The sequence below is a fragment of the Brienomyrus brachyistius genome, chromosome 3, assembly GCF_023856365.1.
Source record: "Brienomyrus brachyistius isolate T26 chromosome 3, BBRACH_0.4, whole genome shotgun sequence".
Classification (NCBI taxonomy): domain Eukaryota; kingdom Metazoa; phylum Chordata; class Actinopteri; order Osteoglossiformes; family Mormyridae; genus Brienomyrus; species Brienomyrus brachyistius.
Window position 1 is genome coordinate 8,689,296 of NC_064535.1, and position 26,886 is coordinate 8,716,181.

Here is a 26,886-nt window from a genome sequence, read left to right on the forward strand (position 1 = left end):
GAATCACAGAGAACAAGGCTGGGTCCACCTTCATCCTGCACGAGATGCTTTCAAAATACCGATTTAGAAAGAGGTTGCTGGAGTTTCCAAATTGTAAGTATTTTAAAAAGATACTGCGAGACTATTTATAATCTCAAACTTCACATCACCAGCTCACTCATCTATGAATGTGCGTGGGGCAAGCAATATTGCTAGGTAATGGTAATCATAGAATAGAATTGGGTACAAAGTCAATAATGCCAATTATGTCTGCATGGGATTTGGGGTTCGTTAAGGGGCAAGATGAGGCCGAACATGCCGACTGCCAAGAGCGAGCGCCAACGAGAGCCAGCAGGGGAGAAGAGCATTCTGTAGCCTTATCTCAGCGGGATGCTAACTGGGATGCTGTGAAGGGGAACCGCATATGACTCTCCGCTATTTATCCTCGCTTCCCAGGGAGGATTGACCCAGCAAACAATCAGCGCCAATGAATATGGATGCAGCCATCTCAGTCGTCCCACATGTGTCGCAAGAAAGGCCGAAAGTGCAACCCGTGCGGCCTCAAGTCGCGGTTTAAGATGCTACCTGAAAGCGCTCAGTGACTCTGATGACGTAAAAAGTGATCTAAAGAGGCAGGATGCCGAGGCAGCAGCCAGGCCAAGAGGGACGTTTAAAATGGATCAAAGGGGAGATGAAAACCAGTAGTGTTATTGTTTATATATACGGTTCTGTAGGGAGGGTGACTTGTTGACTTTTCCAGTTGGGGCTGTAAACTTTTGTTTGTCCATGCATTTCTAAGAGAGACTGTCAGGATGATCTAACCCCATCATTGGGTAAATATGTTTGCCAACTTGCCAAAAAAATCCCTCACCTCCACCAACACCCCCCTCCCTCAACCCACCCCCACCTCGTTTGAGAGAGATCAAAAGGGACCATCCTTTCAGGCCTGTCAATTCAGCTGGAAACCCAACCATAAATGATCTTTAAAAGCCCCAGTGTTTGGGACCCAGACACCGAGGGACACGCCACTCTCGGCACTGGACACATCCCAAAAAACACGTTGGTTCCAATTATACCCCGATGTGCTCAGCTGATCAAAGCCAGTGGCACCCCAAAGTGAAGTTAAGGTGGGTGAGGGGGGGGGGGTCCAGAGAAGGTAAAGGTATTCTTTACTGACAAGACTTTCAATCATTTCTAATAACAATCAAAATTAAACCATGTTTCGTAGAGGCAATGTCTTGTTTTTGACCAATGTTTGTAGAACGAGCCCTGCCAATCCAAGTCAATGAGGCTGGTTTGTGATTTTTGGTGTCCTTTAAGAGGGACAGTGATGTATTGTATCCATAATAAATTAATTAATTACACTTACATATTTAGCAAACATTTTTTTATCGAAATACAATTGAAGCAAGTAGCATATTGCAAGCCGTTGCCGTCATGGAGTCAACTAGGCATAAGGGTAGCTAGGCTGAGCTTCCAGTGAATGCCCAGGTATGAATGTAAGCAGGACTGGAGCAGGAGCTACACAACAACTTCTAATAAAGCAAGAACCCGATAAGACTATTCAATAACCAGAATGGCAACATAAGAATATTCAGGATATGTAAAGAAGCATGTGGCTAGTAGAGGAATTCATGGGATGGGTGAAGAGGTGTTACTTAAAGGTGTTAAACTCTCTGATATGTCTTTAAACTCTGTTAAAATATTTCACCTGGATAAAATACATACATGCAAATAATTAGGTAATTATGCATCTGTGAAAATGCAGTTGTGGTGGATCTCAAACAATTCCATTTGGAAAATGTTCATCTTTTCATGTAAACTATGGAAAATGACAAAGGCTGGATCAATTCCTGGTCCTGAAAAACAATGTTTTTCATTGTTATTACAGATATATTTTTGGGTTATTTGCTTGTCATTTTAAGCAGTTAATATTTGAAAACACTACGGCAGCAGGAATTTTATCATATCAAATTCATTCCCAGAGGCTTTTGGTCCTTAAATCAAAAATGTGCCCCGTGGTCCCGTGCGATCCAGCGGAGAGAGATTCCTTAAAGCAAAGGGTTCGGGAGATAGCAGCGCGCTGATGAAAAGAAAGGGTGGTTTTTTTAATTAGAGCCGAGGAGAGTATTGCTGTGAGGTAATATCTGTGACAGGAGCCGGATTGAGTGCGATCAGAGAGCGAAACAGCAAAGGGGCGGACCGGCCCGTGAAGAACCAGAAACCCGGCGATGAAAGACACAAAGTCAGGTCACCACTTGGTGACAAACAGAGTTCTGCCATTGACCGGCATCTCTGATACTCACACACCATAACCCCGGATCAAACGGCTGCTTTGTGCCGCTGATATAAAACATGTTTTACAATGACGGCCCAGAATAATGACACGAGAAGCACCGAGCCACCAGCGGCGGCGGAGGGGCAGGACATGCAGGGGGAACGAGGGAGGGGCCGGCTCGCAGAATGTGTCTCGGCGTGGGGAAGGGGGGGTGCCGGGATGTAAGGGCCACGACAAAATGGTGGGAAAAATAAAGAGAGAAGCTGAAGAATGCTTTCCAGGAGCGCCTGAGCATGACCTTGGTGAAAAAGGCGACTAAAGAAACAGAGGGCGATGTAGGGAGATGCACCCCACCGAGGGATAGCATCTCCGCTCTTGTGGCCAGGAGGTCCACCCCCAGAAGAAGCCAGGTTTCACAGATAAAAGCCAAGGACATAACTACTGCCTAATTCTGCATCCCCTGACAAAATGTCAAATTAAATAGTTAAAAGTTACATTAGATAATTGAAATATTTTGCATCTTCAACGGCCCCTGTAAAGGGTACACTGAGTCCCTCCCCCCAGGCTAACAGGCCTAGCCCAGTGCTAATCAGTTAATGCAAAAACTGCCTTGAACAGAAATATGTGATTCAAAACTACAAACATTCAACATACTGGATATATGAAATGATCATGTGAAACTCTCAGGTTTGTAAATCTATGTTGATTTTCAGCTCAAAGTGAATAAACGCAGTGATGTACAGAATATTTCAGAAATACGTTTATGAACGGGGGTAACTTAATAGCTTTCATTCACTTTGCATTTGAAATAAGAGCTTACTAACACATTTTTTGACCAACAAAGATATTTAAAATGTATACATTACTGTAAGCTGACATGAATCAAAGCAATAGTGATGTAATTGGGGAAAGGAGTGATTTAAACATGAAAGTACTTAAAAGTATTAATATTATCATATCGCTCTTATGCAGAGTATTAGAGAAAATGTTATTTTGTGTTCAACTGAAGGACTGACTGTGTTGCTTAGTGATTCTGCCTTCATATTATATGTAAGTACTCGAGTGCCTTCGTGTTTGAAAGTCGATTTTTAATAAAACATTTATTCACTATAAAACAACGCTGAAGATAAAATTATGATTTTCTTTTAAATTAACGACACATTAAATTGCAACAACACGGTGTGTTTCGCAGAGAAGAGTCGTTAAAATTGGTTAATGACACGAAGACAATTACGAAGGATTACTTTCTTAGAGGAAGAGACGTGCTTCGGCGATTTTCGTGCAAGGCAAGTAACCTGGAACTGCGCTCCAATAGAAACAGAAATACGTAATTCAAAATTACATTCAACATACTGAATATACGAAATGACCATATCGAATTATAAACTGTGTGAAATATATTTATATATAATACAGAATGTATGACATTTTCAATTTGAGACGTCTGCACACGCATTTACATGTATGTAACAGTTTTATTATCTTGTAAATTGTGTGTAGGGTGTGCAGTGCTTTTGATGTAGCTAATTTTAGGTTTATAGTGGAATAATATAGGATCTGAGAATCAGAAAGCGCCAGATGCGTGAGAATTGGCGACCCTGCATCATTGAACATAAGTGTCTATTTTTTAATTCACCGCAAAACAGTTTTAATTACAAAAAGGGGCACAATGAAGGTATACATCGTACCTAGTTTTCCAGACAGTTTAATATTAGCCGATGTCTGCCTCTTCTCTAATACAGAGAAACAATAAATCGAGAGGTTATTGCCGTGCATTATGCAAAGGCTCCGTTCCGCATGCCCGGCCGCCTTCCGCGAGCCACCGGCGCGAGTCACGTGACCGCCGCCAGTCCCTGTAATGGCTTCCTGCATCGGCTCCCTGCTCACCGTCTGAAAACATGGACAACTGTGTGTCAAAGAGAAACACGGTTACCCATAGATGCTACAGAGGCATTCTCAGACATCTCCGAAAAAAATATCAGGCAAATGTGAGAAGGAGAGCAAAGCACTCGAAATAACGGAATATGCTGTTATACCAGTTACCAGACGACATACTATACCTCGTTCTCTACTATTTGGACTGCAAGTCTTTGAGCCGGTTGTCCCAAGTTTGCAAGAAAATTCACACTTTCGTTAACCGTGACGCAGTCTGGAGGAGCATAGCTAGAGAATGCATCAACACGGGAATGACCAGACAAGGGACAGATATGTAAGCTTTTTTTGTTGTTGTGTAATTTAGCGTGAAACATTTGTATCCGAAGGCCTGCGTACGACATATTTTTTTACGTGCCTACGTTGAATACGTACCGGATCTAGCGTATTAAACGTAGGAAATCCCTAACGACGCTAAGTACCCCGCAATTCTTCAACTGCCGTACCTCGATTCTACGTTGAAATAGTGCTTAAATCAACTAGAAACAATATTACCAAATTATCAATATATCAAAACGCCAGATGTGTTGTATTACCAAATTATTATTGAGGTAGCCGAAAACACGGATATTCGATCATCTTTTTTGTAAAAATGATGTTGCATTTATGTATTTAAAAATATCATTTATTGCGATAGTCCAGAAGTCCCAGCATTCTGTTAAGATGAACATTTAAATTTACGGTCTTCCTCAGTGATCTTAATACTCACGTAGTATCTAGTAACACAGCAAGTTAGTAATATGTATGCAGTTAAGATATTTGTGATTGATGAACAAGTATGGTTGTGCTAAACTGCATGCGTTGTGTGTTCACTGCGTATTTCAGTTGTATACATTCCTCTGCATTCAGGCAAAAATTTATTCGAACAATGAGGGTCAGAACTGACTGGCTTGTTCTAAGCATAACCAGCAAACTGATTACCGATCGCTTTTGTGTGCATCGTGAAACTATGTAAGCTTGCAACCTTTTTCAATCAGATATGTAGTATCACAGTTTGAAATGTGTTCAATGAATCAGTTATTCACACCTGGTTAGTGAGTTTTTTAGTATTAATGTTGATAGCATTTGTAAGGATGATGTCTGAGGTGTAATTGATCTTTTCAGGTACCCCCAGATCCCCCTAAAGGACCGGGTGAGGGTGTCACAGAACTGGCGGAGGGGACATCATCGGAAGGAGGTCTTGCTGAAGTGGAAGACGAAGTAAGTGAAGAGAAACTAGAGCTTCTCATAGTTTTGAATAATATCTGTACTGATGTTCGCCCTGAAGTCCAATATGATGTATGCAAGATCCTATTTTGGTCACTCATTTACTGCGAGGCTCATCTTTCCAGAAGCTGAGCTAGATCATTGGTGTGAGGTGGGGTGGGGTGGGGTGGGGTGGTGTGGGGGTTGATCATTAACACCCAATTTGTGGACACTGGACCTTCTGGTGGTGGTTGGAAAGAACCTAGAATGTAACGTTAATGTCTTTTTAGGGACTGAAACATAATATGAACTTCCGTAAAACTTAGTGATAAATAGGTCTTAGCTGGGGTGTTGGAACAGGATGGGTTTGAAGCCCGTCTAGTGGTCAAGTGAGGACTAAATGATGGAGCTGCAGTTTGTTTTCATAGATCCCAAGTTGTTGTCCTAAAAGTCTATGTATATGTCTATGTAAGGTGTATATATATTTTTTTAATGAAAAGCCAAGTAAATTAGAAAAAACTTAATATTCAGAACCAGAAAACTTATTAACTTCTGTTTAACTTAATATGTGTGTAGGATTCTGAATGAGGTTATAGCATATAATATAAACTAATATTTAAATCACTTAAACTGAGAATTTTTACAAAGCACTTTGATTTATTTAGGTTGACCCTGAAACGTCGCCATGCTTGAAAAGCTATCAGTGTGATTTTTCAGTTGTCCTGTCATACAGGGGACCGAAGCTGAGGAGGGGCTTGGAAATCCATGCGGGTGACCACTTTCCATTCTCTGTGTTCCTCCACAGTTTGTTGCCATGGATACAGCTGGACCGAGATGTCCTGTATCTGTCTCAGGCGGCAGACATCGGGGCATACCACCTCCGGGTGGAGGGGGGGAGAATCCGCAGGCCTGCAGCTGTGTATTCAGGCCACCGGGAGGATGTGTGCAGATTTGTTTTGACAGACACACACCTCATCAGTGCCGGAGGGTAAGGTTTGACAACGGCTGCCTTCTCAAGTGGTTTTAGATAGGAATTCCTTTATCGGAACCATTTCTCCCTCAACCACGCTTTGAAAAATTCTCTTAATCCCCAGTTCAGCCGTAATGTTTAGGAGAAGTTGAGCATTAAAATCCTTTTTGGCATCACACTGGTGTAGGTGGGCGCCTCTAGAGCTCGGGGCCTCTTTTTGCTTTATGCTTTGGTCACCTTTCAGTCAGTGACTGACTTCCACCTGTAGTACAAGGTGGGGTGGTGTTTGTGGGCTTGGATTAACTGTGCCCTCCACTCCCCCACTCCGAAGGGACCTTTCAGAGGCTCCCACAGAGGCAACATTCTCGCTGCTGGTCTCCTCCCCCTAAGAGCCATGGATAGTGGTTGTGGACATAGACTTGCAAGTTCCCTTGAGACAACCTACCTTTTTTAATTGATGCAAAATCTATAGGCTTTTCCCTCTCCCATCTTGCGTTGTATGTGTTACATGGACACATGTACAGCTGACAGCAGGCAGGATCTGCCAGCATCCCCAGCCAGGAGGACCCAGCAGCGACATCAGTCTGTCGGCCCGGGGATTTGAACCAGCAACCTTCCTATCACAGGCACGGGATCAGTTTTGAGGTAAAAAGGTATCTGCTAGGCAATAATTGCAACAATATCTCATTCCTCAGAGATGGGAAGATTATTGCTCACCACCGGTGGGGTCGCCAGTGGGTCGAGTTCAGTGGCCACGGGCAGGAAGTGAACTGCGTTGACAGCCAGGGCGGGGTCATCGTCAGTGGCTCGAGAGACCGCACAGCACGGGTATGTAGCGCTATGGGCTTTGGCGGGGGTTGGGGGCTGGTTCATTAAAGTAGAGCAGGTAGTATCTCCTCTCTTTTTGAGATTAAATTATTGAACAAATAATTGGGTAATAACCCAATGCTAAAATGTTATTGTCATTAAAAAAAAAAACACAATTCTGATGTTGTACAAACTGTTATCGTCTTAGTCACTTGTTCTCCATGCGTGTTTTCATTAAATCAGCGTTTATGTGACTATGTTGAGAAGCTCATATCACCTGTATTCTTTCTAAGGTATGGACACTGTCGTCGGAGCAGCTTGGGGGATGTTTGTACACCATCCCCATGTTGGACAGAGTGTGGTCCGTGGCCATTAGTCCATCCCAGAGGTAAGGGTGGGTGTTTGGGTCTCAGTCAGTATCACTGCCCTGCTCCTTCCATAAACGGTTATAAGCAGGGGTGGCCGATCTTATCCGCAAAGGGCCGGTGTGTATGCGGGTTTGTGGGATAGCCTTGAGGTCAGCTGTTCAAACCCAGGTGTGAGGACTCTTCAGCCAATCAGTCCTCTAATTAGTGACCTAATTAGGGAGTTGCAGCGAAGACCTGCATATATATACCGGCCCTTTGCGGATAAGATTGGCCACCCCTGGTTATAAGAATAAGGTTAATCAGTTAAGCACTCACTTCAGTGACTGGCCTCCTGGCATATGTATGTTACGGGTCAGGGCAAGACCTGGGCACATGGTAAGCCCTGCCCCCCCCCCCCCTCAGCCCCCAGCGGCTGACCTCTCTTGCACAGGCACTCCAGTCCACCCTCCCTCACCCTACAGAGTTCACAGCCTGCTGCGACGTAATGTCAAGTGGGTAATAAAGTGAGGTTAATGGCAACCAGCTGTGGACATGGCAAGCTAATTCCCGCCTCCCTCGATGCGATTGCATCACGACGCTCGCTTTCTCTGTGGATGTCCCAATCTGGAGACGCACGCACAAGCTCCTGCTTCTGACTCTTGCCTGATTTCATGGGTAATTCTGCGTTGGACAGAAGCTTCAGCGTAAATCGATATAAGGAGATTTAGCATCTTGCTGCTGACGTATGTGGATCTCAGTTCCATCACGTAGGTCGTGATCAAATGCTTCGAAAAGGCCACCGCCCTCCAGGTGAAGCCATAGGCCGAGCGTGAACTGCGTCAGGCCACTTAAACGGGAACCAGTGATCAGGATTTGGGGGGGGGGGGGGGGGGGGGTAGCGTGAAGTGGGACCTTTTCAGACGGAGTCTCTAGTTTACTGCCCCCGATTGGCTTTGAAGTCCTGCAGCACCTCTGAAGTGCAGATGGACGAGAGGTCGGTCCACTCGCGGCCGCTGAGGAAGATTCCCGTCCTGCGGGTTTGCGACATAAAACATGCAGATTAACTGTGATTTATAGCATGACGCGCACCGCTTTAACCTTTTCATAGGGCTGTAAAAAGGGAAAAAAAAAAGAAAACACTCTTGTAAATCCTCAATTGACCATGAATTCCGTGGGGTCAAGCAAATCTTTCTTCCCTCTCTGTTTGTCTCACTTAACCTCTGAGTATGAACTGCCGCTCCGAAGCCGTGAAGAGGGGGGTGTCATCCGCGGTGCCACTAACAGCTCAGGCCCAGTGACTAAACGAGGCTGTGTATGTATGTATGTGTGTGTGTGAGAGAGAGAGAGGACATTAGATATGACTAATGGGGAGTAAACCTGCTGTAATGTTACCTTACTGCTGCGTCTCCTCACCTCTGCTTGCCCCGTTGCTTTTATTTGTTTGGTTCTGCACTGCAGTTCCGTGCTTTTCCAGCAGGTGTACGTCCGCCGGTCGGAAGTGTGGCCGGATATCACGCAAAAGCCAGCTTGTTCTTGCCGGCACTTTGACTGCTGACCTGTGTCCTTGCTCACCGGCGCCACACCCCCACGAGGCTCCGTCTACATGGTGGCCCCTGCCCACATATGTTCTACTCCTCTGCATGACCTGCGTTGATTACAGATACAAATCTGGTTACCTGGCTAACTGGTATCCCCCCCCCCAGGGGATTCTTTGGGCCTTTCTGCTCCGGCCGCAACCCGGACATCAGCATCAGCTGGCTGGCCAGTCCTGGACCGGCAGCCCCTTGCGGCCTCTCCAGCCAGGCGTTTTGCATTCGGATTCAAGAGTGATTATCCATGTCATTAATTCTCCAATTTGATGGCTGAAATAGCAGGCCGGGCACAGCCTGCTGCCCCACGAAACCACGCAGCTGTGGATGAGGCAAGAGGTTAATTAAAATTCCCAGAAACAGAGGTGTCAGCTAACCTGGAAACCCTCCGTGCTCAAACAAATCACTCCCCCCTTGGGGGGGGGGCAAAAGCTGCAGTCAGACCCCCCTCCCCACCACCACCTTGGCCGGTTTTGGGGCAGCTCACGGTCCTGTGCTCCTCTGTGTACGGTTTTTTGGGTCTGCAGTTTGGCCGTTTTGGCCAGCAGTTACACTTCCATGCCAGAGGGGGGCCTTGCTCTCGGCTCACGCGAGCGACTGAGATTCGATTAAAGGTAACTGTATCTTCTGGTTCAGTTCGTAAGCACTGCCGGGCGTCACCGGAAAACCCCGCTGCTGGGTGAATCCCTCTCCTGTGCCCCAGGAAATGGTGTCGAGCAGCGGACACCCGATATTGTGTTTCTTGCACCTTGATAGCCGGAATTCACTCATAGGCTGCAGATCAAACAGGGAAATGTGCATTTGTGAATTAACTGGAATAGGAATCATTTTCAGTTGGTTAAATATTAATGATTATTGTGACCCTTATATATTATTATTTTAACTGGTGCTTTTGTAAGGTTTCATGTGATGTAGGGGACATCGTCACCTGTACATTTACAAAGACGGGGTTCTTGTCCGTCTCATTTGAGTTTTCATTTGATTTTTAAATCTTTCTTCTTTTATCAAGGCATCACAGACACTTTTAGTTACACTGGAGAAGGCGGTCAGTTTTTAGGTTGCGCCTGTATGGGTTCGAATATTTTGCCGAATGGTAGGTGGACCTACATCTCAGATGGGGGTGTCGGGGGGGGGGGGGGGTGTTTTAATTTGAGCAGCCAGACCCAGAAGAAAGGGAGCCCCTTGTGTTGCAAATGGCATTGTTCCCGCTTCACGCTCGAGGTATCTAAAGCGCAGGGCTGGGGTGTGTTGGGGGGGGGGGGGGGGAGGAGGGGTGGTGGGATGGGGTTGGGGGGCGCAGCTGGGAGCGGCTGGGTTGTGGGGAGTGAGAGGTGCCCCCCCCCCCCAGGTGTGTGGAGGGGGGCTTCACTGGTATCCAGGCTGAAAGAAAGGGCCGGGTGTAAGGAGATCCAACTTGCTGGTCTCCTCTGGGGAGCCGCATCCCAGGATCCATTAGGGGGCACATTGTGTGCAGATGAATGACCTGGGACCCCGCCGTGCAGGTGCCGAAGCCGGCCCCTTGCTCCGCACGCTCGCCTTTCACCCATCACTCCGCCAGCCTCTTCTCGGATTCGCATGCAGGCCTCCACGCTCGGCCGCCCGGGCCCAGCCCAGGCCGCGCCGCCGAGGGCCCCGAGATCCGACAACGTTATCGAGTTCCGAGGCCGTGACAGGAACTCCCCATCGCGTCACATCTCCCATCTCCGCGCGGCGTATAAATCCAGCGAAATGGCGGGGGGCGCGTTTCATCTCGCTCCCGAGCTGCGCTGGCTCATCTGAGCGTGGGCCCCACCTGCATTCTGAGTCCTCCCCCCCTTCACCTCTGACATATCACTCCATAGGAGGGGAGGCTTTTGCTTATAACCCCCAGAACTATGTCTGGGTGTGGGCCCGTTACCCATAATCCTTTAGTGTCAGCACCGCTCCCCTGTCGGTTCAGATGAAATACAGATCCATCATTTGGTGTTGGATTGTTCAGTCTTTTCCTTTAAAAATGGCTTCATCATGGCAGCTTTTAATCAGCTTAACTGTCAGAGGTGCTGACCTTTGCCTCCGATATGGCCTGCAGGGTTAGTTTACAGAAGACGCATTTCCTTCCTAATCGACATATCAAATCTGCACTGTAATACGCTAGACATGGAAACCCTTTGCGACTGAATTATGCGTATTTAAATTTCAGGGGGAAAAAAAATCAGTCAAGCATTTGTTATTCTTCTTGAGCTAATTGTTGCCGAAATCTTAAAAACATGTTTAGAAAGTGCTAGAACAGTCCCTTTTACATGGTCTGGGGGGAGTGTAATCTGAACACGCAAAAGTGCTGTCTTTGTGTTTCCAGCATGCAAGTCCAACTGTCTTGACAGAGCAGGAAAGTATGTAAAATGTCCCTTCCAGTGCCCTGGCCTCCGTTCATCATTCCGGAAGCCTCTGTGGATACCTTAATGTCACCCCCCCCCCTTCCTTGGCTTCACACATAGCATTTTAAACTCAGAGAGAGGCCCGGAAAGGGGAGCTTAATTATATGTATAGTTAGGCCTCCCCCTGCTGTTGAGTGTGGAGGTAACTGTGTTCTGTCACCGAATGTCCGGCCTCACGTGTCAGTGACAGGAATTAACGGCTTTGGAAAGTCTGACACGGGCTCCATATTGCAATTCAGTCTAAGGTTGGGGGACAGACATTGATCGCAACATATTACATAAGGTAGGGAAATGACCTACAGTCCAAGAACAGGGAGCTTGGTGCTGGTCGTTGGACCAGGTGAATGGCTATATTTGCTGACCGAGTTTGACTGACTCGAGTTTCTACAGTGGAAAAACTTTTTTTTTTTTTTACATGTTTACAGTTTGTCATGAAACAGGACGGGAGTATCAATATAAATATGAAAAATGCTGTTTTGATGGAGAGGATGAGTTGAAAATAGTTTTAGGATCCCAGATTTCCTGTTAGTGGTCCCGGAGGAATGATAATATTTGTAGCAGTGTGGAAATACGTGGCCTACTGCCATGAGCACTAGCGAGTTTTACATGACACTGCACTGCGCCCAGCTCCCTCTTTGACCAGCACGCACTAATCACACCGGCAGTAGAGCTTCACCTACATCTCCCCTGTAGCCCCTCAGCAGAAGAACTGAGAGCGCTTAAATCTCTGTCGCCCGAGTTTCCCCTCCTTTATTTTTTTTTATTGGCCTTCGGACAGCCATTTGCATAGAGATTTGATTTTGGTTCTTTGCTGTGCTGTTTATTATAGTAGAATCTTTAAGGAGAATGTCATATGCATCGGTGTCTATATCAAGATACAGCTGTGGGGAGTATGGCAGATGTGGTGACTATGGATGGGGGAAATTTGAGAGGAACATGAGGAGTGGAAGCAGCTTATCTGCTTGATGAGTTGGCTGAGCGAACATACAAGATGTGATTCCAAGCTACATGCCCCTTTTCACCTGTAGTAGGACAACAGGCAGTGCTAACCAATGGGGCGTTTTGTGGTTCTGCATGTTATGACTCTGTGCTCATGATCGGAAGCTTGCTAGTTCAAATCCCATGGCGGGCAGAGTGGTGTCCTAATTGGGCTTTTGAGCAAGGCCCTTAACCCCAATCGCTCTAGGGACTGGCTGACCCTGCTCTCTGATCCATACCTTTACGTTGTGTTGTACAAAAGTATCTGCTAAATAAGTAAATGTACCATGTGCCAATGGGTGCTGTATCTACACTTTTCCACTGCCGCCAAGAACTGAGCCTGTACCCGAGATACCAGTGATCTGTGTTAATATGATTCGATTATCTGAAGGGAAAAGGCACATTGTACGTATTATTCATTATTAGTAGTATTGCACATTGCAAAATATTGATGCATTCCCAACTCAGTACTTGAAAATTTCTGAACACCATTTTTAAAAAATATTACAGAGCAGAATTATTGATCTTCTAACCCGGAAAACCCCTTTCCGGTGGGAACCAGCCGGCACCATGCTGTAACTACTCTCTCGTCGTGGTTCGGCTCGGTTGCCTTAATCCCAGTCTCACGACCACGCTTGTTAGGCTGTGGACAGCAGTAGGTCATCAGGGAGTAGAAGGGATGACTAGCGTGCATGCCGAGACCTCGGAGTGCGCCCCCCAGTGAAGAGCATGCCTAACACCAGGCGCTGAGAAGGAATGGGACAGCGAACCGATGGCGTGGAGGAGTAGCCCCCCCAGGAGAGGTGAGAAAGGGGGCTTTTCTTTCTGGTTTTGTTTTGTCTAGAACTCATCAAGCAAAACTACAAAGTTGTCGTAGGGCAGTGCCTCTTTAAATTTGCAAAAAGAGAGAGAAAATGACAGTCGGATAAACTACCCAAATCAGTTCTTTCTCACAGCGGAGGAGCCGTCACCTCTGACCTCTGTATAAGAGTACAGGGAACCCACCGCTGCCCCCACCAGCCATTGCTCCGCCCCACTCAAGCAAAGCAAAACCAAACCTTGCATCTTTCTTTAGCCTTTGGTCTGCCCCAGGCCTGGCCGAGCAGGGCTGTGTCTTAGGAGTCAAGAATTCAATTAGTTAGAAAAAGAGGAAAGAAAGACTCTGCGACAATAAAGCGATAAGGGATGGGGGCGAGTGTTCCCACACGTTAAATACAGGGCGCTTGTCGCTGAAAGCCCAGCGAGGGGCCAGGCCTCTGCTGGCGGGAGGCGTCCCCAGTAATTGCAGCAGACCTGCCCATTCCCGACAGCCCACCCCACCGCCCCCCCCCAGCCCCCTAGCCCCCTAGCCATTAGAGGCACATGCCCCACATAGGGGCTGCCCACTGAACGCCACAATCCAAATGGTCACCAGGAATGTATGCCCTTTCTCTCCCCTCCTTTTTTTGTGGCTTTCTTTTATTTTCCCCTGATTTTTGACCCTAATTTTGCACACTAGGAGTGCATGCTAGTGCAGGCTACTGCGCCCTCAGCCCAGACGGAACTAGCTTAATTTCATGACATTCAGGACACTTATCGATCCACTCAAGAACCACTTAACATGCCATTTAGATGTTCTTTTTAAATGTCTCTTCAGTAGAAGTGTGTTTTAGTAGCCTAGAGAGATCTTTATGTCTGCAAGAAGAAGGCTGGCAAATTTTATTGCAGGGGGACCCCAGAATCGAGAGGCTGTGCTTGGTAGAATTCCAAAAATACTGCGCTAAAAGTAAACCTTTTGTTCTGTAACCTGTGTTTTGGAGTCCTTGTCAGGTTCTGGTTTGTTGACCATATGTCCATCAGTTTTACTAAGAAGCTAACACAATGTGGTTCACATGACACTTCTTCACATCTCGCCCTCGCTTCAAATGTGAGCCACTGACCAGGTTGTGGTGATCCCACCTCTGCTTCTTGTGTCTTTGGGCAGACCAACCTCCATCCAGTTTAGTCACGATCTCTGCACCATCTGCATCCTTCAAGGGAGTACAGATCTGCTGTTGGGGTTCAGTAGACTTTCAAGACCATGATGAAAGACAGCCTTACTTGTTGGAGCTTTGTGAACGTTCTAGGTTGCAGCAGAGAACCTGAGCATATGTGGGTCTTGGAGCTGAGGTGGACCTTGATTTCCTTGGAACACCTTCTCGGATGTTGCCTTTGAAGCTTTGGGTATTTTTGCAGGTTATGGTGTAGAACTTGGTCCATAGAGAGCTGAAATAGGACGTAGCACATGCCAAATGCCGTAGGACAGCTTCTCCATTATTCTATACCTGTGTTCTGTTGTGTACTGTTGTGTTCTGTACCTGCCGCTTGCTGAAGAAGGTGCCTCGGGATGGGATTAACCTCACTGGGAAGCCTTTTCTACGACACAGCTCCTGCTCGATCAGCTACCCATTATGCAGGTGTCTTTAGGTCTCCTCCTACAGATCCGAGCCCAATAACTCATTATCCCTTTTCAGGAGTGATATCCAAGTTCCGGCAATTAATGCCTAGATCAAGAAGATTAATTAAAGCCTTCATGGGTGTTGGTATTGTTTAATTAGAATTTTATAATCGGTCTAAATTTTAATTCATTTGGATTAATAGACTTAAAAACTGAGTCAAGTTGACGTGTGTGTCTGCTACTTCTGGAACTTTCCTTTAAATGTGTCACTTACAGAGAACACTTTCTGATTAGATGTTTCTTACTTCCTCAATAGTCAAAGACGTTGAATTTGATACATCCCCATGTTCTCTGGTGAGGGTTCTCTATAGATCAACTGTTATGTGGGATTAGAGCTGCAGAAAGCTTCTCATTGGCCCCCGGTGATGACATCAGCAGAGTGTGTCTTCAAAAAAGGGGATCATGGGCATTTCTCAATACCAAGAACGAACTTGTGGTTCTGATAATCCAGGAGTGGATAATGTCACCTGGTATCTGTGCAGGTGCTTCTCCTGTCAAACGGAGCATGTCTGTGCGTTTAATTGTATTGTTTTGCACTATTGTCTCACACCTCTGGGACCAGGGCTCAAGTTTCTGCCGTGGATCTACATGTGTAGAATTTGCATGTTCTCCCAGTGTCGTCATAGAGTTTCCTCCAGGTTCTATGGGTTTCCCAAACACATGTTAAGCTGAATTATGGTTGTCAAATTGTCTGTTAATCCCTGCCTTGCGCCCATAGTTTCCGCAACCCTGCATAGGACAAGCAGGTTTAGAAAATGGATGGATGTAATTAGGCAGATGAGTAAATGCAGTACATTAGTACGGGCTAAGGTGAGATAGCCCAGCATCTCTGCCTCTCTTCCAGCTCGTGTCCCCGGAGTGGAGGTCAGGGACCAGCTGCATTTGATGACGGCACATCGCCTTCACTGGCCCACGGCAATTAAAATGGCAGTACGGCCCCCAGGGCTGAATCCATTTGATGGGCCGCCACTCACCGAGCAGACAGCTGTCATGGCTGCTTTGCCAAACCGCGTGTGCCCTCCCGCCTCCCCGTGTCCGAGTGTGTTTCTCCTCCATCGCTAGTACTTTCTGATTGGCTGTTTTCTCAGTGTCCCCGCCCCCTTTTAGGCTCCTATCTGTACCGTAGCATTAGTCATTGACCCTGGGCGCTATTAATAAAGGAGGACGCTTCCAGTGAGTTTGCATCCCACTTTGCTAGAGGCCACGCCCCCATTGATGTGACACTGTGTTCAGGCCTGTGAGAGACTAAGCCCATTTAGGTTTGGGTCTGTGTGAGGCCTTGCTGTATGGGATAGACATCCTGAACACCTGCTTCCCCTGGGTGGCCTGATGGCTCTGCAGCCACCTATTATGTCACATTAACTTAAAATGTCAGAACGATTGGTCTGTGGTCTCATTGAGTGCGTTAATCAGGACCAAAAGCCAGCCCCCTCGGTTTCATCACAGGCAGCGATTGGGAATGAAACACCCAATCTTATTACTTTAGATCTGAGCACTGAGCTTATGGAGTTCTTCTGTTCTCCTCCTGCAGCTCCTTCGTGACAGGGACGGCCTGCTGCGAGAACCCCACTCCTCTGCGCATCTGGGACACAGAGAGGTAACCGCACATGCGTGACGCAGGAGAAGCGACCAACCCCTGTCACGTGGGTGGTCACGAAGCCCCGGGAGACCCCGCAAGGTCACCCGGTCAGGGCTGATTCGGACGCGGCTCAAGCCAATCCTGTTTATGAAGTTGTTTATAGTGCCGATGGAAACGACTTTCGGTGGGCGATGACTTTCAAGCGGCTCTTAAAAACTTAATTCTGGTGAGTCTGGTGGTGCAGAAAAACAGGTGCTTCAAGGACAAAGAGCTCAGTATCCTTATGAAAAAGTTTTACCTCAGTTGCATTGACTTAAGAAAGATCTACTGTCCAGATGCCGAGGGCAACTGGAGAATATCTGTTGTCTATAAATTCATTTCCCACAGACGGAATCTAAGCAGCACAATACAATGGAATGATTGCATCTGGAATGTGGAACTGTAAGGGATCTGGGCTACATTCGCCTGTATGTGTCGGACCTTCTGAATGGCCCATTAGCCACCAACGACGGCCGCCGTTACAAAGGCGCGGGCTCGCTTCCTTTTTGTCGGCGGAATTGATTAGACCGGTGGAAAGTAGGAAACTTTTCGGACGAGAGTTGTCAATCCCGTACCTTTTCAGGTCTTAAGGGCGGACTTTGTTTGCGCAGTTCAAAGCGGGCTGGAGCATTCCTGGTATGAAAGCGGGGCTTAAAACCTGATACAGCCTCACAGCCCCACGGAATTCCCAAGGCCTGCCCGCTGAATTAAACCTTTAGCACATTGTATGGCAGAAATGAAGGGGTTTCCGGGACAAAACGGCAGGGAAACGTGAGCTGGCCGAGGGAGGGGCCTTTGAGCGCCTTTCTGTGGGAGTCATATTTTGAGCGGGATTAGAGCAGAGGAACGGGGGGATTCAGTTTGATCTCTCAAGCGCAGATTGTGAGTGACAGGCTGATGGACAGGAGCCGCAGGGCCCCACCCACTGCTACACAGGTACTTACAGTTAAATGGGCTTCCAGCTCTCTGCCTTTCTGGGTGGGTGGGTCTCTTGGAGCTGGGGGGGGGGGGGGGGTCCAATTAAGGTGAGATGTGGAAGCCAGCGCAGGATGAGGTACCTGAAACAGAAAAGCATGATCATGTTGACCAGGTTAAAATGGATAATCGATTAATATAACAATTTCTGTCTGCTGTATCTGCTCAAATCGTATCCATATTCCTGTCTGCAGTTGAAATGAATTATCATTACGTTTGTCCAATTTGAAAACCTACGGTTTATGGTGATAAGTCGGTAGAAGCTACCAGATGTTGGGCTGCCTTATTAGGTGAGTCGTGGGGGTGGTAATGCGGTTGCCAGGTAATGGCGTTGCTGTGGCTCCCAGGGCGGGTGGTGACACGGACCCCTCCCCGCCGTGCTCCGTCGCAGGGGTGAGGCGCACCCACACGCGGCGGCTATCCGGCTCTGAATCTACTGGGTGCTTCTTCGTGGGGGCGTCCGGGCTGCATGGGGGCGAGCTGTTTTTCCCCGCACCTGTGGCCCGCGACTGTGCTTCCGTGCCCTCCTCCGCCCGCACGGGTTTACCACGACTGGCAGAGGCGATGGCTTTTGCACCAGCGACGTCGGTGGTAGGCAGGGTGAATCCGCTAAAAATAATCCCTGTTTGGGTTACGCTTCATCCACAGTCACTGGGAGCTATTAGCGGTAAGCTCTGTTATGCCGCACTACCCCAGTCACCCTGCCCCTGTGCTGAGGTCTGCTCACCTTACCGACACCGGAAGGGCAACACTGTCCCACACTCCTGTCTGATACAGAAACTCGGCTATAGGAACCTTCCGAATTTCCGAAACTCTCTCAGCCCACGAGATTAGTTTTTTGAGCAAATCTCTGCTTGCCGTTGGTTCTGGTTCCCGATGCCGTAACGTATGATGATAAGACCTGACTGTAGGCCGTCGGCAGTCTCATCTGAAGAAGAACAGGAAATGAGTACGTTTTGAAAATGTTCTCTTGAAGTCTACCCCCCTCCTCATCCCAACAAGGACAGTGAAAAATAAACCATTAGGTGACTGGAGAGACTGGCATCCAGGCCGGGGATGAGGACAGCATGGCATTAGGCGTGCATAGAGCGATAATCGGAGGGAACAGAGGGACTGATCGCGGGATATCCTTGTGGTAGCAGCGCACCCCTGGGTGGGGGCGAGGCAGACCTCCAGGTTTTACATCCTGTGCCACACGGACGCGTACATCGCTGTCTGTAGTTCCGGTCTGTATTTATTTGGTTCTGTTCTGAGACGCTTCAGCCCAGCACCATTGCTGATCTCCTTGGGTTGCTGTTCTTTTCAATTCAAAACAGACATAGGGAGGAAAACATCCTTATCTCCTCCCCGTTTTGACCAACGGGAGCACTCCGAGAGCGACGTCGAACCCGGACCCTGCCGCCCCCATGCCACAGCAGCTGGGTGGTGCAGTGTGGCCGTGTGCATGGGTGGGTGGGGGGGGGGGGGGGGGGCTGCCTTTCATCCCGACCAGCAGGCCATAACATGCAACTGTATGTAACGGGGGGGAAGGAGTGACACGGGCATTGATAGAAATCAGCCTGAAAAACCACAACAGAGGGAAGAGCCTGTGAAACATAACAGAAGATGCATTAGGAGAAGTTCCCTGAGCAGCGCCTTTCACAAAGGCGTCAGGGACATGGAGGCATATTCTCCGCTTCGGGGAGAGATGGCAACACTCCATACACCTTTAATGTCTGACGGGCCCAAAAGGTTCAGCTGTGCACATGTCACAGGGCATGCATGCAGCCTGTGTCTGACCTCTGACCCTTCAGACTGGTTGAAATAAAGGAAATCCCACTTTTATCAAATGTACTGCGCGAAATGACTCAGACAGGAGTATTGGGTAATGTACTGAACACATTTACCCACCGTAATGTCAGCAAATCGTAACGCCGGCCATCGTAACCCGGGGAGCGCCTGTACCATCTTTTAACAGACATTGAGTGGATTCGTCTTGATATTTTTTATCCTTATAACCCTCCCACACAAAAACAAAAAACAGTGACTTCTGTGGTGCAGAAAGTTGGGAGCGATTTTTTTTTTTCTTTCCTCTCCCCCCGCCCCCCCCCCCATTGTTGTGTCGGGTTCTTAATTTAAAACGGCCCCCGTTCTCTTTTCTGCTCTGACCCTGTTTTGTCTGTGCTGCTCATTGTGGATGGCCCATGATCCTGGGCACACAAAGATCCCACACAAGGGGTCTGGCACAAAGACCCCCGACTCTTTACGAGGCCTCTGCTCATGGATAGAAGTGGGGAAAAAAAAGGAGAAGAAGAGGAAAAAAAGAACCCCATCAAAGAATCTTACAATCGCTACCAAATTCCTGAGATTCTTCACTGAAAAAGAGGGTTAAATGTCTGAATTTGGGGGTTGCTGTGTTATACAAATTGCAATCTCATTGTTTTTGAGAGAACGCGTGCGGCATGCAGGGGCCCCCGTGGGGCCCCCGGGCCGAGAGGCTGTGTTGCGCCGACCCACCGCTAAATTGGGGGACGAGCTGAGGGCAGCGCGCCATTTATGTTTGTTTTAGGCCCTGAAAAACTCAGCGGGACTCTTTATGTACCTGTCCCAAGGCCTTTTACAAAAAAGACTGTTTCCCATAGCCGGCACATACCAGTTTATACTCTGGACTTAACCTTACAAGAGCTCAGACAAAAAATGACCTTTCCTACCATAGTTCCTTCAGACGAGGAGAATACCCATAGTGTCTCCTTTTTAAAAATGCATCAATTCAGTAATAGAGGCTTTTCAGAAAACGTGTGTGTGGCCCAAACGTGTAATAATGTGGGAGTCGTCTGCAACCGCAGCTAGTGGGCTCTGATGGTCAGACATAACCATGACCCCCCCCCGCCCACCCCATGGATCCTCCTCTGTCTGTAAACTGATAAGGATGCAGTTATAAGTTATTTTGTGACAGTGCAACGATGTGGGCAAGAAAAGAGAAACTGTTATATTGCTTATAGATTTTTCTCTGGTGGCTGAACAGCATTGTAGCCCGTCCAGTGCCCTGTACGGATGTTTTGAAATGCGGAAAGATGGATCATTAGTCATGATGATACATATAGGTCAACAGCTTTGTGCTTCCTTAATGTGGAACAGTTTGTATTATTTAAGTGTCTCTCGTCAAAATGTAAGAATACTTATCATTTTGAATGGAATGCATAAAAAAATGACATTTGCCAGGCAGCTGTATGGAGGGAACTGGATGGATGGATGGATGGATGGATGGAGCAGTGGGTCCCCCAATTGATGATGATGGTTGGGTTTCTCCAGATTTCGAAGCGTTTACTCTCAGCATTGTTGGACTCCAAACCAATGTCTCGCTCTGTGTCTCCCCACAAGCCTGGAAATCCAGCTGCTCCTTGCTTCTGTTGAAGTAGCTTGAGAGCTTTTATTCTCAATACCCTACCAGCCTTCGCATCTCCAGGTCCCTTTCTTCCCACAGCAGAGTGCAGTATCTCTGTAGGGGGCGACGATGGACTGCTTCCCATCGATGAGCCATGAGAAAGCCCTGGCCCTACAGGTCTACCACTCCACCCCCAGCTGGTAACAGTAGAGCAAGGGATTACTCGTCCTGCCTCCGTATGGGGGCACACCGGAGTGGCTGGCATCGTGAGGGGGGGGGGCGGGCGGTTACCGGGGGCAACGGGCCCTCCTCAATGGTTGCCAGGGACCAGGTATCAGGGTCCCTGCGAGTTGCGGTCACGGAGGGAATGAATTGGTGACAAAGAAATAGTTATTCTAGATAAGCTGCTGCTTTGGAGTGCGGGGCGGGGTGGCTGTGATCACGAGAGCGTGCTGTGGACGCCCTCATCTGGGACACGCCGCCGCCCCTAATCTGCCGTCCCGGGCATATTCAGGTCCCCCCCCCCCAAACATCTCCTGGCAGTGGATTTCTCCATTGTGTGGCCCCTAGTCATGGTCAGAGAACTACGGAGGATTGCAGGGTGGGGGTGGTAATGACGGATTAGGTCAGCAAATGAAGGCGTTTGGCTTAGCGCGAGGTCTCACCGACGGGATCACCATTCTGTTAGCGCAGACACAGGACTCAAGAGACAGGAGCATCAGGAAGGGGCATGCTTTGCCGTTCCCGGCAAGTAGGGGGCGCCAGACTTCACAGTGGGCACGGGGTGTGGCGTGGGAGGGGGGTGGGTGACGACCTTCACACACTGCCCATTTTTTCCTGCCCACGTCCCATAAATACTGGGACAGGAAGACACATCAGAAACTGCCCATTCCTTCTCAAAGGGAATCTGGTACCCCCTTGGGGTTGGATCAGGATTAACTTTGACCTCTTTGTCCCATCCCCTCACAGGGGTCAGCTGGTAACGTGTCTGGGAGGGCAGTTTCGGCATGGAGCGGGTGTGCTGGACGTGGCGTACGAGTCGCCCGCCCTGCTCCTCAGTTGTGGCCATGACACCTACATTCGCTACTGGGACCTGAGGACCAGCACCAGGTGGGTTTGGGGGTAATGCCCAACACAGAGGTCCATAACCGACACATCTCAGCAGTCGGTCCGGGCCCAAAATTTCAGTTATGCACACATTACACTTGTAGGTGGTACAGTCGCTGGGTTGGTCAAGTGGCACAAATGAGAGCTGATTGGATGAGGTCCTCAGGGAAATCGGTGCGGGGGGGGGGGGGGGCAAATGGCCTCCCTCTTTAGGTATCAATAATGCATTGCATAGTCTGGCAGTGTAGGGTCACACCTCATTTGGCAAAGCCTGCTCCCAGGGTCCTAAAGCATGTAATACTTGTCTGTCAGGAAATCTGTTTTCAGTACCTGTGTCTGCCCAATAGCCTGATGCAGTGGGTTAGAAGCACGGATTAAGAATGACTGGACTTCTGAAAGAATTTTCAGAAAACTTGGGAGATTATTATTATTATTATTATTTATTATTTGAAAAATCGGAAACAATTCCAGCTGAATTTGGCTCATGCAGTCTCCTTTCATCAGTCACCTCATGTTTTAAATAAAATGTATTTGATTCGTTCTGCCTATTGCTGTTATTCCTGTTGATGCTAATATGAAATATATGGCGTGCCATCAGAAATGCAGTATGGCTTACAGGTGTAGCGGGAGAAAACATTTGAGTGAAATATGAGTCCCGTAATCATTAAAAGTATTGATGAGTATAAACAGCAGAGCACAAAGCAGCGAATTGCCAGTAGGAAGTGGAGGCCCGCATGAGACTGCGAGTCGGGTTTCAGGTGAGTAGCTGCTGTTCGCGTGAGATCTCGCTGCGGAGCGTGGGCCCCGTACAGGTGTTACCGAGTCCGACACGCAGTCTACAGGGCGGCTTGGTGCTTTCATTGAGCTGCCACTGCGAGGTCGCGACCTCGGACAATGGCCCCGCATCGGGGCGACGCCTAGAAGTGCGAGGGGGCGCATGTCTGACGGGCCTCTGTGGAGGAGAGCCCCCTGGAGGAAGCTGTTTTGAAACGGCTGTTTGGGAAAGAGGCGAGCGAGTGTGGCCCCCCCTCCAAGAGAGCTGCTAGCAAAATGATTCCCAATGTGCCTATAGCCCCCCTCCCATTTGCTCCCCTGATCGCCATCATCTCATGCTCCCCCCCCCCCCCCCCCCCCCCCACCACATCCAGTATCGTATCTTCCAGTCACTGTATAAATGTATTATGCAGCGTTTATACCAATGACCCAAAACATTATCACTACCCCCATGTGAAGCAAATAATGCTGATCATCTTGTTAAAACGGGTTTACGTGAAGGTCTGAGATGTATTAGATGGTTAGCCTTTGTTCACATCTCGCAAGTCTTGGCTGCCCAACACCTAGCCGGTAATTCATGGATTTTTCCCTCCTCGGGCCACTGCCAGTAGGTATCCAACACGGCTGACTGCGAGTGCTTCACTGGACCTGCCATTTCAGAGATACTCTGAGAGTCATCTAGCCACAATGATAATGTCTGCTATGAATGTCGAACTTACCGTTTTTTAAAAAATTTATTCTATTTATTTTTTTTATACGAGATTTCAACATTATTTGCTTCATGTGGTCATAATGTTTTTGCCTTATGGGTTTATTGTCTAGTTAATGTGTTTCTGTTAGTATGCCATAGTCTATCATTTATTAAAAGTGTAAATCCAGCACACAGGGCTTAGGGAGACGATATTTCATCCTGCATGCAAACATGTATATTGACAGGCCAAGATTAAAGATCTCTTCAGATTTGAACCTTTGACAGAGAAGGTCCGTGTCCACCAACAGGGTAGGGGCTGCACTGTCCTGAGACCCAAGAGGCTGTCTCTCACCCTCCTATCTCTCTTTCTGTGGAGCACAGATCAGAATGCTGTCGTCAGATAGCTAAAGAGCAGGCATTAGGTTGACCAAGGTCACCATCAAAGATTAAAGTCATCACCAGCTTCAACGAAACCTTTACAGTCGTTCATTCAAAAAATGCAAAACATGATAGATAAAACTAGTTCAGTCCGAGTGTTTACATGCTGTGAACTAAATGTTAAGGTATTTCAGGTTTAAAAGAGTAAAGAGATTTTAATTTCTGTAGCAGGTTCTGTTTTGGGTATTAATCTATCACGGCATACTTATGCTAGTCCGTGCAAATCTGTACTCATAATTTATTAAATTATCTATGACTAATGATCGATCTTTCCGCACGTTTTCCTTACTGGGAATCCTGTCATGTAATGGGAGGAGCCTCATCATTCTGCGTTATTTCCTTAATAGGAATTGTCATACAGTAGGAGGAGCCTCATTGTTCCGCGCTATTTCCTTAACAGGAGTTGTGTCATGCAGTGGGAGGAGCCTCATGATTGCGCTCTGTACTGCATCCAAAGTGACGGAAACCACATGATCGCGAGTGGCTCCTCCTACTACGGCGTTGTGCGTCTGTGGGACAAGCGCCACACCCGGTGCTTGCAGGTGAGGCACTCACTGCCGACGATGACGTCCACGCCTTTGAGCGTGAAGCAGGCATATGTGCGTTTGCTGGAGACCACGGTTGGCCCCATCCTTGACTCCACCTGTTTTCTGGCTTTTCTCCACCCTTGGGTCTGGTTATTGCAGTCTTTCCAGCTGTCGCCATCCACCAGCAGCCCTGTGTACTGCCTACGGTTCAACACATCTCACCTGTACACCGCCCTGGCCACCGCACTCTTCGCTCTGGACTTCCGGGGTCATGTGACCAAGGTCAGGAGATGAGGGAGATCACGAACCACCAGCAGGAGCTTCCTCACGTCGGCCTTGGACCCCAGTGTGCCTCTTTATGCTACGTGCAGCCCTTTGGAAGGTGGAGAATCTTGTGTTTGTGTGATTGCATGTTCTACAGAGCTCTGGATTAGATGATTGGACATCACCTCCCGAAACTTGTAGACCATACAAACCAGGCAGTGGTTTCCAAAGGGGTCCAGTGCACTGAACCTCTCCCTTTGTGACCCATTGCTTGTCAAGAGCTGGAAGCTTCCATTCCACTAACCCAAATATATTGGGCAGCAGATCTCCTTCTTCCCCACTGACAGAGCATCGATACCTACATGTCAAGCCCCATGGTGACTGATGGATTTCCCTCCTTAATTATTTAGGGCCAGTTAGCCATTAGGAGGTTAGATGAAGCATCCGGACTGTTTTTGCCACTAAAGAATACTGCTGTGGTTAGAATTTAGTCACACATCACGGTCATAAGCATCCGAATAACGCAGATATGCTATGGAGAATATTAGGTTACCACTGTCATCCTCTGAAATGTACCCCTAGGTGTCTTGTTTTTCGAATAAAGTTACAAAGTTTGGATGCGGGCTTCTCTATGTTGGAAGACACAAATGTCGACCTGCATTATCTTTTTTTTTTTTGGGGGGGGGCTGCATCATGGTTGTGGTCTACAGCACTGTCAGTGTCAGAACAAGCCAAAACACGCCTGACGCTGGTAATCCCGGTGCCTCGGAAAACAAATTTCTTGTCCTATTGATGTTAAAGCCCTGGGATTTGGCTGCTATTGAAGAGCGCGCTCGAGGATGTCGCTAGGCTATGCTAGCCTTCGACTCAGACACCGTAGGGCATGCGGGGATATACCCGTATAAGAACCTTGTGGCTGGAGATGACTCTTGAAATCCTGGGGCCAATAAGTGCTCTTTTATTCATTTTAATGTTACACAATCATTCAAAAATGCTGCTAAATTGGACGTCTTACTCGCTATAGTAAGCTACAAGTGAGAGATGATCATTTCAGCTGGTTAGAACATTTTTTGATGCCATTTCCTTTGCCTTAAAGTATGCAAGTATTTTTGAATTTGAAAAATTAAATGCGGAAGAAATGTACTGTACCTGGTCCATGTAAGAAGTAGTGTTCATCGTATTATGATATATTACGTATCAGATAAAAGTTAGTCTGAGTTGAGCACAATCAAGCATTTATAGATTTTCCATATAATGAGATAAAATATAGTACATTACATGAAGATAATTGCTTTATTCCCATAGATTCGAAATAGTGTATATAATAAAAACAGCATTTATTAGGGGTTAGGGAACTACTGGAAAAGTTTGCTGTACTCACTGAATAATCATCAGGTGCGATGTGTGCAGTAATACTTATCCTTAGCAGTGTTCATTGTGTCAGGTGGTAAATGCTTGTATTGCTTTGTTAGAAGTGAAACTTATCTTACACTCATCAAAGACCAAAAGCTGGATCGCGCTTGTGAAAGACTCCAGCTCAAAAGTAACTGCAAGTACTAATTAGTAATCTGTAGAACACGCATGATCAATTCCATCACACATTGTCCTACAGTAGCTGCAGCATAATGGAGAATGTGCTGTGTGTTTTGGGGTGGATGCATATAGAGGAGATGGAGCTGCCCATCCAGGCCATTCTCCACCTCCCAGAGGTTTCCAGTTCCAACCAGGATGCAACTAACCACACTCCCACCCTCATGTTCACACAGCCTGGTCACCCCGTAGTGTCCCGTTTGACCTCCGTGGTAAAACATGCCGAGCGGGTGGCATATCAGTGGGACGTTCTCTATTGTGCATGACCCGGCAGACTTTGAAATCTATATCCAGAGGAATGTTGGATGATTGCTCCACTTTCCGAGGGGGTGAAGACTCTTAACTGTCACTGCAAGGAAAACACAACCATCATCTGGCCTTAAAGTGGAATCTCGCAGAGCTTCTTGTTTTCTTTTCTTTGTTGGAGTGAATTAAGACAAAACAGAGCGAGTCACCTCAAAGTGCAGCCCGGGTCTGCTCTGAGTGTCCTTTATGTGCTGCAAGTGAGTCATGACGTGGACGGGGAATGGGGAGCTTTCCTCGACGAGGTCAGCGTTGGCACGACAACTGCAGTGTCCGTCCT

General features: G+C 47.7%; 1 protein-coding gene and 1 long non-coding RNA gene across 4 annotated transcripts; one reads left to right on the plus strand and one right to left on the minus strand.

Annotated features, from left to right (window-relative positions):
• Window positions 1-3,946: 3,946 nt before the first annotated feature.
• On the minus strand, window positions 3,947-4,442 carry LOC125739091 (uncharacterized). The gene is made up of 2 exons (XR_007397048.1): window positions 4,318-4,442; window positions 3,947-4,147 (listed from the first exon to the last, which is right to left on the minus strand). It is a non-coding gene; the product is annotated as an uncharacterized LOC125739091 (long non-coding RNA).
• Window positions 4,143-25,329, plus strand: fbxw4 (F-box and WD repeat domain containing 4). 3 transcript variants are annotated; one of them, XM_049008831.1, is made up of 9 exons: window positions 4,143-4,466; window positions 5,294-5,389; window positions 6,180-6,362; window positions 7,040-7,172; window positions 7,445-7,539; window positions 16,487-16,552; window positions 21,882-22,022; window positions 24,323-24,464; window positions 24,609-25,329. In XM_049008831.1, the coding sequence occupies exons 1-9, from the start codon at window positions 4,282-4,284 to the stop codon at window positions 24,741-24,743; spliced, it is 1,176 nt and encodes a 391-aa protein (XP_048864788.1). In that variant the 5' UTR covers window positions 4,143-4,281; the 3' UTR covers window positions 24,744-25,329. The 3 variants fall into 3 exon arrangements, with proteins under 3 accessions (XP_048864788.1, XP_048864789.1, XP_048864790.1); XM_049008833.1 differs by lacking the exon at window positions 4,143-4,466 and adding an exon at window positions 4,595-4,740; XM_049008832.1 differs by lacking the exon at window positions 21,882-22,022.
• Window positions 25,330-26,886: the final 1,557 nt, after the last annotated feature.